At 41.5% G+C, this 13,846-nt stretch overlaps 1 protein-coding gene across 2 annotated transcripts in view; it reads left to right on the forward strand.

The window, feature by feature from the left end:
• The window catches only part of col13a1 (collagen, type XIII, alpha 1), a 102,517-nt gene that overhangs the window by 75,172 nt on the left and 13,499 nt on the right, over positions 1-13,846 (forward strand). The window contains exons 21-35 of one of the 2 annotated variants that reach the window (XM_044046011.1): positions 5,984-6,070; positions 6,181-6,207; positions 6,286-6,321; positions 6,418-6,471; positions 6,621-6,644; positions 6,727-6,780; positions 6,934-6,978; positions 8,011-8,136; positions 8,467-8,538; positions 8,680-8,721; positions 9,251-9,301; positions 10,017-10,043; positions 10,219-10,305; positions 11,359-11,394; positions 12,502-12,555. In XM_044046011.1, coding sequence (XP_043901946.1) covers positions 5,984-6,070; positions 6,181-6,207; positions 6,286-6,321; positions 6,418-6,471; positions 6,621-6,644; positions 6,727-6,780; positions 6,934-6,978; positions 8,011-8,136; positions 8,467-8,538; positions 8,680-8,721; positions 9,251-9,301; positions 10,017-10,043; positions 10,219-10,305; positions 11,359-11,394; positions 12,502-12,555 — 822 coding nt within the window. The remainder of the gene's footprint in view (positions 1-5,983; positions 6,071-6,180; positions 6,208-6,285; positions 6,322-6,417; positions 6,472-6,620; positions 6,645-6,726; positions 6,781-6,933; positions 6,979-8,010; positions 8,137-8,466; positions 8,539-8,679; positions 8,722-9,250; positions 9,302-10,016; positions 10,044-10,218; positions 10,306-11,358; positions 11,395-12,501; positions 12,556-13,846) is intronic. The other variant, XM_044046012.1, reaches the window with a different exon arrangement.

Genomic DNA, 13,846 nt, shown 5'->3' on the forward strand with positions numbered 1-13,846 from the left:
GGAAAGAGGGGAGAGAAGGTAGAGTGACAGGCGTGTGTGTGTGTGTGTGTGTGTGTGTCTGCTCAGATGTCTCACTCTGTCTGAGTGAGACTTAGTTTGTGAACACAAACGATGTCATGAATTTCAATTCATGAGTACATGACATTACACTGTCACAATAACCTCATAAATAAGTCTTTTTGTGCTCAGTTTGTTTTGCTGTGTTGGCTTTGCTTAGCAAGTATCTGTTTTTGTTGTTGTTGTTGTTGTGTGTGTTGTTGTGTTATGGTTTTTAGTACGTGGCCTTGGTTCCGTCCTTAAAGGGATAAGATGAAGTTTCCAGCGAGGACACGGTGAAAAATAGATTTTAGCCACTTGACAAAACGCTCACAGAATAAAATTCTAATCTACGATATCTTAAAAATACGATTTTTGCCACATTATCTCACTGTTAGACAAACTTTTCTCCCAGGAAACTGAAATGTATGTTGCTTTTTAATTTACTCACTCTCCCACACCAAACCCCATAGAGAAAATCAGCAATTTAAGCTCACAGGGACACTGGGAGACACACAGGGAGTTTTTAAACCACTGCTGCCTTCGTTAGTAAGTTCATATGTTATTTTGTGACATCGGTGTTTGACAGCCTTCGTTTGGCTTCACCTCAGTGACACAAACTGACCACACGAGGCAGCAGCAGACCAGCAGCTCCTGTGTTTTTGTGAGCTTAAAGTGCTGATTTTCTGTATGGACTTTGGTGCAGGAGAGTGAACAAATTAAAGTTTCCAGTCAGAAAAGGCACCACAATATCTTAGAATAGAGCTGGTGTAGAGGTGTTATTAGATAACTGGTGTTCTTCAGTTAGTGGCCCTGGTCCACCTCTGAATTCTGTCTGTGGTGCACTCCAGCAGTGACCTACACCTACAGCAGCTCCTCTCAGTCGTGGTAGCATGGCAGCAGCCGTCACAGGCCAAATGTGTGTTTTCTCCATTAAGCCTCACAGATGGAGGGAAGAGGAAAAGCAGGGGGAAAGAAAGAAAAAAAAACTTCAAGGAAAGCACATACTTGTTGGTAGCCACAGGAAATAGCGATCTGGAAACGGCCTTTATTGTTTAATAATAAAGAGAGAGTGCTTTTGCAGACAGCATCCTCATTGTGAGGGTATGGTTTTTGAGGTACGGAGCTGTGGCTTCGTCCGACCCGCGGGAAATCTCGTCTATATTTAATCCAGCGGAGCTGCTGTAAGGAACCGGAGTGGGCCAGGAATTCAATTTTTGTGGCGTAAAACCACGACTGTTGAAATCTGCACAACACAAACCACAAATGATGACATTCTCTAGATTTAAGCTCCTCGCTTTCCAGAAAAGCTCAGCGGGAACAGCGCTGGCCCGATGTCTGGCCATTAACGACGCAGACAAAGCTAGTTGCATTTTTGACAAACTACCCCAAAAAATACAGGAGTCTACAGATGGGAGAGATTTGGAATAGTGATAATGATGATGAAGGAAAAGTCAGTGGTTAGAACATGTTCAGAAGACAAACTCGGCGCCCTCTGGAGGTTTATTTGGTCACAATAAGTTTAAATTCACTCTGAGAATCCTTAGAGTGAATTTAACAAGTGAAATTAACTTGTTAAAGCAACTAAAATTTGTAAAAGTAAATACCAAAATAACAAAATGAAATACATGAAATACAGAAAATATTATAAACATATGTGATATACAATTTCGTATAGAGAAGAACATGAAAAAACACCGTCTGATACTTTAAGGCAGTATTTAAAACGGTACCCATTATAATCTCATGTCTTTCTGTTTTACATTATAATCTCAAACTATAGATGATATGTTACGATATGAAAATGATCATCATTCAACTTTATTGTGGAGAATTCGATCGTTTTAGCCTGATTTGTTTAATTGTGAAGGACAGTGTATCGTCTGCATAGAGGCGAACGCCGTCCCCACTAGAGCAGCTAATTTATCGCACATGCACGTGGAGAAGGTCGGGATGAAGAAATAATTACGTTATGACCATGATCCAGGCCGCCATCTTGGATTGAACATTTTGCACCAGTGGTATTTGAATGAACTTGTCCTGGAGTTTTAGTTTGTTTATTTTTGTTACATGTATTATTTCTCATTTTTGATCTGTTGAAATATGAACAGAAATAAATAACTTCATTCATTCGTTAGATTAGTAAAAAACAGGGACGAGACACAGATTTTTACAGTTGAAGACAAACACATTTAAAAGTATCTCGGGTACAAATCCGGGGCTTGAACCCTCCGTGTTCTTCTCCTGCTCCTCTGAAGTGGACATACATGGTCCGCGGGGGCCTCAGCGCAGAGATTAGCATATCGATAAATCTGGACATGACATGCCAGTGTGACACATCCACGAGGACGTTCGTCCGCTGTGTGTCCCAGAGACGAGAGAGAGGACGGTTAAAAATGGAAACACACGGTGGATGAAGTGCAAACATCTGAGGCCACTGGGGGGGACAGGGGGGACAAGACATCAAAGTGAGGCGCTGTTTCCTGTTTAAGGCAGTTAGTTGGTTGGTTGTTGGGGGGGGGTGTCTCACCTCTCTGTGGGCGTGGCCACAGATCATGGAGGTCCTGACCGTCATTTCTATCTTTGATATCTGACTGATAAACGATGGTGAAAAGGAACTGTCACACTTCTCTGAATCACACATGCTGCACAAAGGAAATGGCTCCAGGGAGGTACCATTATGGCTGTGATAGCAGGGGTGTTTCAAGAGAATATTTGGGGCCAATTATTCAATTTTTAAATAATTAAAAAAAACAGCTATGTATGTAAAATATAGAAAGTTATTGACTATTAAGATTATAAAGAATACAATATATACATTAAGTAACTAGAATATATACTGTATACTGTCTGGGCTTAAAATCTTCAGGGTTAAGACTTAAGTCATATAACATTGGTCATAATAATAAATATGAATGTGTATGTTTTATAGCATTCAATAAAGAAATATTAATAATTTAATAAACTGTGGTGAATGTTTTGTAAGACAATATCACAGATATTTATCACTTATTTGTTCCAGTTCAAGATTCAAATTTTATTCAGTTTCCTTCTAACACACAGATATGAATGTATTTATTAACATGTGTATATATATGTATATATGTGTGTATACATATATATGTATATATACTTTTAAAGTTATGTGAATCACTGATTTATGATAAAGTATTTTTGATCTTGGTTTTGAAAACATTTTTAACTTGAGTTGTTGTGGTTTAATAGAATATTGAAGATAAGTGTAGATGAGAGGAGCTTTGACAGGACGAGGGAGAACTTTGAAGTGTAATAAAGAACTTTAGACTGTGGGGGGCAGTGTTACAGCTCTCTGTGTACAGTCAGTCAGAAATTATTATTATTAGAAGACAAATTAAAAAAAAACTATTTTCCAGTTTCAATGTGGTTAATTGTGTTCCAAACAAACTTCCACAGTGAAAGTCCCACTTTATCCTGATATTACAGCCTCTATAACAGTGTTGTCCTGCCATCTAGTGGCCAATACTGTGTACAACACCCACTTTGACTGAGAAAAGTCTTTATTATCATTGTTAATCCTGTTATTCTCAGTTTAAAACCATGGAAAAGTTATATATATATGTATATAACTTTATATATACACTCATGGGTGTGTGTATATATACACACACACCAGTTTGTTTTCTTTTCTATTTTTAACAGCCGTGTTTCAGACGCCTCATTGTTCTGCCGGAGTTTGACATTTGATGTTTATCAGTCGCACATTTCCATTTCACTTTTTTTTGTATTATTTTTACACAGATTCTAAGACCTCGGTGTGGAGCAGGTCATCCTCTAATCAGAGAGTTGACAGGTTGATCCTCGGCTAGATTTACAGTAAATTAAGATTTACAAGGTTAAGAATAGAATAAAGGGGCCACGAGGGGGGGTAGTGGCCGGCACTGTCGCCTTACAGCAACAAAAGAATGTGTGGGTTTAGAGCAAGGTTATAATAGTTTTTCATTTGTTTTGACTGTTTTTTTGTTTTGTTTTTAGAGTGGGTTTGCTAAATGCTTAGATTTAGTTTAGTTTTTACTAGTTTTAGTTTTTTGTGATTTGGAGTATTTGCCAGGTGCAAGATCCAAAATACAAAAATACAACCTTTCAAATACACTTCATATATATTCTATATATATGATATATATTCAGACACATTTGAGGAGAAAAGGCATCTCTCTCTCCATGGTTATTTTATATCAGTCTGTGTTTGTGTCAGTCTTCTTTTGCATCTCTTTATCGTCGTTCGTTTGGCTTTACAAACAGAAATGTTGTACAGAGGCTCAGGTACAGAACGTTGTCCTGGATCAGATCTGCTCAGGTACAGAACGTTGTCCTGGATCAGATCTGCTCAGGTACAGAACATTGTCCTGAATCAGATCTGCTCAGGTACAGAACGTTGTCCTGGATCAGATCTGCTCAGGTACAGAACGTTGTCCTGGATCAGATCTGCTCAGGAACAGAACGTTGTCCTGGATCAGATCTGCTCAGGAACAGAACGTTGTCCTGGATCAGATCTGCTCAGGTACAGAACGTTGTCCTGGATCAGATTCAGAGGTTCAGTGTGACCGCATGAACGTTTGTTGTTTAAATAAATGCATCTGCATGTGATGGATGTTAATCTTGGAATATTTATATACATATATATATATATATATATATATATATATACATATACATATATATACACATATATATATATATACATATACATATATGTGTGTGTGTGTGTGTGTGTGTGTGTGTGTGTATAATTAGCTTTAAATGAACGTCTGTTTACTTCATTCCATTGTAGGGTGAACCAGGTTTCCCAGGAACTCCTGGGTTAAAGGTAAAGACATGACTGTGTGTGTGTGTGTGTGTGTGTGTGTGTGTGTGTATTATTATTACATCAGTGGGTCATTATAAATGTCTTTCTTCTGCTGTGAAGGGTCAGGCAGGAATCCCTGGTACTCCTGGCATCCCTGGCAAGAGGGGCTACAGGGTAAAAACCTGGAATGGAATGTGCTGTGGAATGGACTGTCTGTGTTTCTCGTTGTTATTCCATGTCCACACTAACTGGACCATTTTTATCACATCACTGTTTTTGTGTTTTTGTTGATGTGACTGTCAGAGCTCTGACAATGGCTCGGCGTGTTTTGGTTTAACCTTTTCTGTGCTTCCCTTGGTATTTTTGTTTGACTGTCCCAGTCTGTTCAATAGATAATACAGCGCCTGATAAAGGGTTAGTTTAAGATTATTAAGGTGAGGTTGTTGCAGGTTACAGACAAGTGACTGTGCTGTGTGAACTCCTTGTGCGAGGTAATGTAGCGCGGACACGAGCTCAGGCAAACATGGACAAAAGGAAACACACATTTTAGTCATGATCTCTAATGGATTCTGTCTTTATCTCACTGTTAAACCGCATTTTCAACAGGACACTGACTTTTCTAAGCCACTTTACTCTACAGCGCCAAAATCCATAAAGAAAATCAACGTTTTTAGATACTGAGGACGCAGCAGCTGCTGGTCTACCGCTGCCTCGTGTGGTCACTTTGTGTCACGGAATAATACATTTTAAGTTAGCGATGGAGGCAGCAGTGGATCAACGACTCCTGTGTGCTGCGATGTAAAATCACAGATTTTCTCTATGGACTTTGGTGTGGGAGAGTGGTTAGTTGAAAATGCTCTAGAAGAGAAAGAAGAGTTAAAAATGGCTAAAATCACTTCTTCCTTGTGTCCCTGATGGCAGCCATGTTTACCCTGCGAGTGAGCCTAGCGACTTTTATCATCGTCATCATCATATTTTCTAACAACACCTGGATTTGCATTTGTTTGTTTTTGGGTCAAAGTTGAATGGATCGCTGGAAGAATCCATTCTGTATGTTAATACTAAAATAATAAATGATACTCCGTCATTACAGTTAATACTTTGTTTACTGTGTTTGTGTGGCAGGGAGAGAAGGGCGAGCCGAGTTCTGCGGCCCAAGGTATCAAAGGAGAGCCAGGTTCACCAGGACTGCCGGGACTAACCGGACTCAAGGTAAGGACTGGGAAAAAAAACGAATATTGTATTTACAAAAATCTCAAGCTCAACATACGAAAGATTATCAAGAAATATTTAGTGTTAAGGTGAATGTTTTATTCTTACAGGGAGAAAAGGGAGACCATGGAGTAAAGGTGAGTTAAGACCTCCTTTAATAATAAATGACCAATGATTTCAGAAAATCTAAGTGTTATACCTCTGTCAACCTCTAGGGGGAGGGAGGTCCTGAAGGCCCAGCTGGGCCGAGAGTAAGTCATAGCTTCCACTTAGTGTGTGACTAAATTTTTAAATGTAAATGTAAAAATGTAAAAACTAATATTTTTAATCACATTGTCATCTTACAGGGTCCACCAGGTCCGACCGGAGAGCCTGGAAAAGCCGAGATCCAGAATGAAAATGTATGTCGGAATTATGAATTATTAATAAATTTCCTGTTTTTTATACATACATATATATATATATATATATATATATATATATACATATATCTGTGTGCGTGATGGAGATTAAGTGTCAAATAAAAACCCGTTCTTTTTTTTCTCCACAGGATATTCGTAACATACCTTTAATGGTAAGCTCTTATCATAACATGTAACAACTACTTGAAAAAACCTTAAATAAAATAATAATTGCTTGATCTCTTCTACTTAAAGGGTCCTCCTGGATTACCTGGACCTCCAGGGATCCCCGGTTCTCCTGGTATCAAGGTACAAATCTTTTGAGAATGGCAACATTTCATGTTAGTTTGTTGTGGTTACAACATCGTTGCTACTTTTAAACACTTCACATGTCCTTAAAAATGCTGGAGACCACAAATGATGCTGTGATCAACATCTACTACTTGTGTTGTGTTTCCTCAGGGTGAAGTTGGTCTACCAGGTCCACCAGGACTGGACGGCGAGAAGGTGATTCTTTGCTCTCAACATTGAGTCTTTTATTAGCCAGGTAGTGGCTAAATATGTTACGTGAATGTCAGTTATGATGATAAATCTGCGCTGAAGTCTAGAATTATCTCCAGTGAGATTGTCTGATGAAGTTATGATTCTTATTGGATTTATATTCACATGGAAAACCAGGGTTTTTAGAGCCCTGAACCACACATTTTGGAAAACAGAACCCTCGTGTTTGTCATTGTCATTGTCTTCTTCCAGTGTTCGTAGTTTGCAATACAGCGCCACATACAGGCCTGTCGTATATACTACAGTGTATGAAGACATTTCTTGTTTATGGGAAACTTAAAGAACAAAACAGAAGAATATTGTAGAGGGAAAGTTCTGTTTTCTCATGGATCAGACCTAAATTAGAACGTCACCCTGGACATTATCTGGAATGTCCCCTGGCTGTCCCCTCGTAAAACTTCTTCATAATGTTCCTGTGAGTTCATGTTGGGACTCAGCGGGAAAGGTGTTCTTGCCTGGGTCGTCCATCATTTCTTATCTTACCAAGACCATCTTCAGCAAACCAGGATTCTCCAGACGTCCAGATTTGAATTTGAATTGGGATTTTGGGATTGGGAGTAATGATGAAAGCTCATTATTTTTAGATAGGGTATAAAAACATGTTTGTCTCAACACAAGCAGATTCCAGACAGTCTTTGAAGAACTGGGTCTGGATGTTCACCAGAGTTTGTCTTGAGAGGTTGAAGGTACATTGGAAGGATTGTCTAAGTGGACTTAAGGTTTTTCCTGAAGACTTTTCACCTCTCATCCAAGAGGCTTCTTCACTTCTACCAACTCAAGACAGCAGAAACACTTCTGGAGAATCCAGGTGTTGTTGAGAGTCTGGGTCTCATAGACACAGGAGGAAGAAAACTCCCACATGAGCTCTCTTAGACATTATCCAGAATTCTTAAAGAATGTCCAGAACCCCTGAAGTGGACATTCCCACTCTTGGTTTGCAACTTATTGAAGGTTAAATTTGACCTTGTGTGTTTTCAGGGACCCAGAGGGAAACCTGGAGAGCCCGGTCCTGGAGGCCCAGCTGGTCCTTTAGGTCCCAGAGGGGAGGACGGTGCCATGGGCTTCCCAGGACCCAAAGGAGACCTGGGTCCACCTGGATCACCTGTGAGTGACTCTGTTAACTGCATCAGGGGTTCCCTGAAACACAGTTTCCTGTTTAATTGTCTGTGGAGTGGATCAAATGTGCCAGTGTTATTTGTAGAGTGGGCAGCATTGCATCCCCGACCACAACATGTACCTGAACCTGTACCTGAACCTGTACCTGCACCATAACTCTGCTCATAGTTTAGATTTCTCTGTGTTTTCACTCTCGACAAATCCTTGTTTGTCTTTTAAACTTTGATTTGTAACTCAAACAAAATCACCTCATCACTCCCTGAATTGAAATGCTCGGCCTTTTATCGTGACGTCTATCTCCCCTTCCTTGTTCTGTAGGGTCTAGATGGCCCTACGGGTGAAAAGGGGGCCACAGGAGCCCCGGGCCCTATTGGATTACCTGGCTCAATGGTATGCAATGGTGCCCCTTCAAACGTGTGCGTGGAGGGAGAGTAGAATACATCTTGTATTCAGCCACACTTCTGTGTGGGAAACTGTTGTTTGTCATTTGTCAGACATGTGTGACCTTTGTGTCCGTCTTTGTCGTGACAGGGTCTGAAAGGTGAACCTGGAGAAACAGCGAGGTCAGAAATGGTAAGAGTCCGTCAATAAGACATCGGTGTGTTTAAAGATGTGGCTCTATGAGGTACTGACACATGAAGCAGCCTGAGACCCAGATATTTGTCCTCAACGGTAACCGGTAGAAGGAAAAACTACCTACAATATCTTAAGAACAACTTTGTTGCTTTATTTCACTGTTAATTAGCTTAAAACTGACGCTTGTAAACCGCTCACTCTCCCACACCAAAGCCCATAGAGAAAATCAGTTGGTCAGCAACTCCTGTGTGTGTGTGTGTGTGTGTGTGTGTGTGTGTGTGTGTGTGTGTGTGTGTGTGTGTGTGTGTGTGTGTGTGTGTGTGTGTGATGTTAAAATCACTGATTTTCTCTATGGGCTTTGGTGTGGGAGAGTGAGCGGTTTACAAACGTCAGTTTCCTGTTGGAAAAGTGTGTCCAACGTTGTAGATTTCCTTCTCTATCATCTGTGTTGGTATTGCGTCAATACTTCATTCAAATACACTCAAAAAAGTGACACGTGTTGCTTGTGTTGTGTGTTTGTCTACAGGTCTATGGTCCTCCAGGACCACCAGGACCTCCAGGACCAGTTGGACCAGCAGTGAGTCAAAAATAATGACATAATTCCAAGACTGGCTTTTTGTTTTCATTTAGAAAATTACATTTTCAGATAAAAACAATCTGTTCCCTTTCTCATTATCACAATCTACATCTCATATGTGCACAGCAGTGCAATTATACGCAGTATTTTTAATAAAAAATGAAGTATAAACTAAATATTAACTCTCAGAACACGGAGCCTTTCGCTGCTTTTTCCATGACTATGTTAAAATGTACTGTATACACAGAAGCTATAAGCTTTTTAATACCTTTAGACAATGAATTCTTTTATTTTCACTAACTATAAAAACATACCTGAGTAAAAAAAAAGTACTCAATTGTTTGGAAATGAGACTGAATTTGTTTGAATTTATTTTCACACACACACACAACAACACAGAGCAAATGTTTTCAAAGCTTTAAATTGTAAGAAACATTTATTCTGACACGAAATATATTCTCACGGTGTCTGAAAACCATAAAAAACATAAATAACTTTACAAAAGTCTCTCAAAACTCAGTCTTTGACAGTTTACCATGGGTGCACCTGCGGCACAGATCAGTTAAATACACACAAATATGAACTTTTAGATGGAAAAAAAAATACATTTTAATGGTAATAATTGACACATTCATGAATAATAATCAAGAATGACAAATATTTTGGCCGAATCTACCTGTGTTTATATTATGTTGTTATGTTTTTGTGTCATCAGGGATCCCAGGGGTTTTCAGGGCCTAAGGTGAGACTGTTTTTATCACGATAAAACATTAATATTCAACATCTCCATGGCTCTTTGATGCTGAACTGTCCGTCCGTCTGTCTGCGTGTGTGTCTGCTGCGTGTGTGTGTGTGCGTGTGTGTGTGCGTGTGTGTGCGTGTGTGTGTGTGTGTGTGTGTGTGTGTGTGTCTGTCAGGGAGAGCCAGGCATCGGCATCAAAGGAGAAAAGGGAGCCACGGGTCAAAAGGGCGACAAAGGAGACCGAGGCCATCTTGGACTGCCTGTAAGTGATTAAGTTTATTATCCATCACGTCGTTATTTTTCTTGCTTTCAGGATGTTATTAATATTTCTTCCAGCTCAGAGCGACTCCTCTTTTTTAAATATTGTATCATGTTGTTGTTTTTTTGTCTTGTCGTCACAAGGTTTGTTTGTTTGCTTCACATTTGCAGTCACGTTAACAGGCTACTTACAGCTTCCTGCTGCTTCATCCACAGACGACATGATGAACACAGAAAGAGACAAAGACGTCGTTGAATTTGGTCTTAGATTCGTAGTTTAAGTGAGAGTTCAGGTCCTGGTGTGAAAACCATTCATTTTCCTGCACCAAACCCCATAGAGAAAATGATGCATTTAAGCTCACAGTTCACAGGAGTTGTTGCTCCACTGCTGCCTCCTTCACTGTGTCCAGATGTGTTATTTAGTCACTTCGGCTTTTGAAATCTTGAATTCAGATTTAACTCAGTGACACAAAATGACCACACGAGGCAGCAGTCGAGCAACAGCTCTTGTGTCCCCGCAGCTAAAATCACTGATTTTCTCTATGGGCTTTGGTGTGGGAGAGTGAGTGGTTTACAAGCTTCAGTTTCCTGTAGGACAAGTCTGTCTGACAGTGAGACGTGTGACAGTGAGACGTGTGACAGTGAGACGTGTGACAGTGAGACGTGAACGTGTTCTTAAGACATCGTTGACTCAAACTGATGTAGATTTTATGACAAAAGTCTTTTGTTAAGTGGATTATTTTACCAGTTTAGTAAACTGTCTCTAATATTTAACCTAATATTATTTCTGAATTACAAACATGATGTCATGACCCACCGTGACCAGCAGGGGGAGTCACTCACATGTACTGTCGTTCACTTCGCCTCCTCCACCTTCCATCACCACCATTTTATCGTCATCATCTGAATGTGTTTTTGAGATCACCTGAGTCACGGCTTCACTCACTCACACACTCCTCCCCCTTCCTCCACCCCCCACACCCCAAACTCCTCCCCCACCCTCACCCTCACCCTCACCTCCATCATCTCTGCTCTAACTGTGTACAACGCTATACAGGGGGCTCATGGGTTAGACGGCAGACCGGGTCCAGTGGTGAGTGGCGCAAAATCCTGTCCCTCCTCCTCCTCCTCCTCCTCCTCCTCCTCCTGCTCCTCCTCCCCTGTCCCTTGCTACAGCTTGCTTGACGTCTGCCATGTCTGCCTGCGTCCACGTCTGCTTGCTTTCCTGCTTCTTCTGCTCGTCCGGTCCTTGTCCGTCTCTCTCTTTCCTGAAGTAGCTGCGTCAGGACGCGGCGTCACTCAGAATCTGAGGTCTGACGACGACGTAGTGACGAAGTGAATTAACGACCAGAAGAAGACCACACCAGTTTCTGTTTCTTTTCAAGTCTAAAATCCATAAAACATTCATTTTCATTAAAAAAGGGTGAAAATAATCATATTTCTTTCATTGAAACTTATAAAGAACACGCAGAGAACGGTTGTTAATGAGTGTTTGTGGAGCTGCAGACGTCACGTGACCTCACTGTCACTTTAAATCCACAGCTCCTCGTTCTTCTCGCACCTCAAATATACAGCGCTGTTTAAGTGGCTTTAAGGGGAAACTTACACTTACAGCGTTTGTCGACGAGAATAAGGTTTTATAAAAGTCTCAAAATATACAGTTACATTTCCCTTAAGTTTCCCCTCAACTGCCGACCAGGAAGCTGTGAATCTGTTTTAAATCAAAGAAGTTAAATTTAAGGTACTTATTTACTACAAGTTACTTTAATCAACTATTAAACTTAAGTAGCCGGTTTCCCTTAAAACAAACTTGTGACGTTTGTTAGACAGTTGTAAAGATTGCGTCACATCTTTTTAAAAACACACTTTCTGATCAGTGTCGTCGTGCGTACGTCCTCTGACCTCTGACCTCTGTCTCCCGCGTCCTGCTGTGGCGTTGCAGAGAATGATGGCGGCGCAGCATGCGGAGAGTCGCCGCGCTGCATGTTGACTGAACGCTGAGACGCAGCAGCAGCAGCAGCGTCTTCTTCTGTGATTCTGACACAACGACATGTCACTCATTCATTTTCTCCTCCTCTGATCAGTAACTCAACAAACTCTGGATCAGTCCAACGATCACCGGCTTTGTTGATTTACTGATTTGACCTCCATTGTTTTATCTGCTGCGTCTCCGTTTATTGTTCATGTCTCTATCTTAAAGGGTCTCATAGGACCAGCAGGTGTTTCAGGACCAGCAGGACCAAAGGGAGAGAGGGTGAGTGTCTCTGTGTCTGTCCCTGTGTCTGTCTCTGTGTCTGTCTATGTGTCTGTCTCTGTGTCTGTCTCTGTGTCTGTCTATGTGTCTGTCTCTGTGTCTGTCTGTGTCTGTCTGTCTGTCTGTGTCTGTCTGTGTCTGTGTCTGTCTCTGTCTCTGTGTCTGTCTATGTGTCTCTGTGTCTGTCTCTGTCTGTCTATGTGTCTGTCTCTGTGTCTGTCTATGTGTCTGTCTCTGTGTCTGTCTCTGTGTCTGTCTATGTGTCTGTCTCTGTGTCTGTCTCTGTGTCTGTCTATGTGTCTGTCCCTGTGTCTGTCCCTGTGTCTGTCTCTGTCTGTCTCTGTCTCTGTGTCTGTCTATGTGTCTGTGTCTGTCTCTGTGTCTCTGTGTCTGTCTCTGTGTCTGTGTCTGTCTATGTGTCTGTGTCTGTGTCTGTCCCTGTGTCTGTGTCTGTGTCTGTCTCTGTGTCTGTGTCTGTGTCTGTGTCTCTGTCTCTGTGTCTGTCTGTGTCTGTATCTGTCTGTGTCTGTGTCTGTGTCTGTGTCTGTGTCTGTCTCTCTGTCTCTGTCTCTGTATCTGTGTCTGTCTCTGTGTCTGTCTCTGTGTCTGTCTCTGTGTCTCTCTGTATCTGTGTCTGACTCTGTGTCTGTCTCTGTGTCTGTCTCTGTGTCTCTCTGTATCTGTGTCTGACTCTGTGTCTGTCTCTATGTCTGTATCTGTCTCTGTGTCTCTGTGTCTGTGTCTGTCCCTGTCTCTGTGTCTGTCTATGTGTCTGTCCCTGTGTCTGTCTCTGTGTCTGTATCTGTGTCTGTGTCTGTCTCTATGTCTGTATCTGTCTCTGTGTCTGTCTCTGTCTGTCTCTGTGTCTGTGTGTCCCTGTCTCTGTCTCTGTGTCTGTCTATGTGTCTGTCCCTGTGTCTGTCTCTGTGTCTGTATCTGTGTCTGTCTCTGTGTCTGTGTCTGTGTCTGTGTCTGTCCCTGTCTCTGTCTCTGTCTCTGTGTCTGTCTATGTGTCTGTCCCTGTGTCTGTGTGTGTCTGTCTCTGTCTGTGTCTGTCTGTGTCTGTCTCTGTGTGTCTGTGTCTGTCCCTGTCTCTGTGTCTGTCTGTCTGTCTGTGTCTGTGTCTGTCTCTGTGTCTGTCTCTGTCTGTGTCTGTCTCTGTGTCTGTGTCTGTGTCTGTGTCTGTCTGTGTCTGTCTCTGTGTCTGTATCTGTGTCTGTCTCTGTCTCTGTGTCTGTGTCTGTGTCTGTGTCTGTGTCTCTGTGTCTGTCTCTGTGTCTCTGTCTGTGTC

This window comes from Solea senegalensis, linkage group LG15 (assembly GCF_019176455.1).
Source record: "Solea senegalensis isolate Sse05_10M linkage group LG15, IFAPA_SoseM_1, whole genome shotgun sequence".
Taxonomy (NCBI): Eukaryota; Metazoa; Chordata; class Actinopteri; order Pleuronectiformes; family Soleidae; genus Solea; species Solea senegalensis.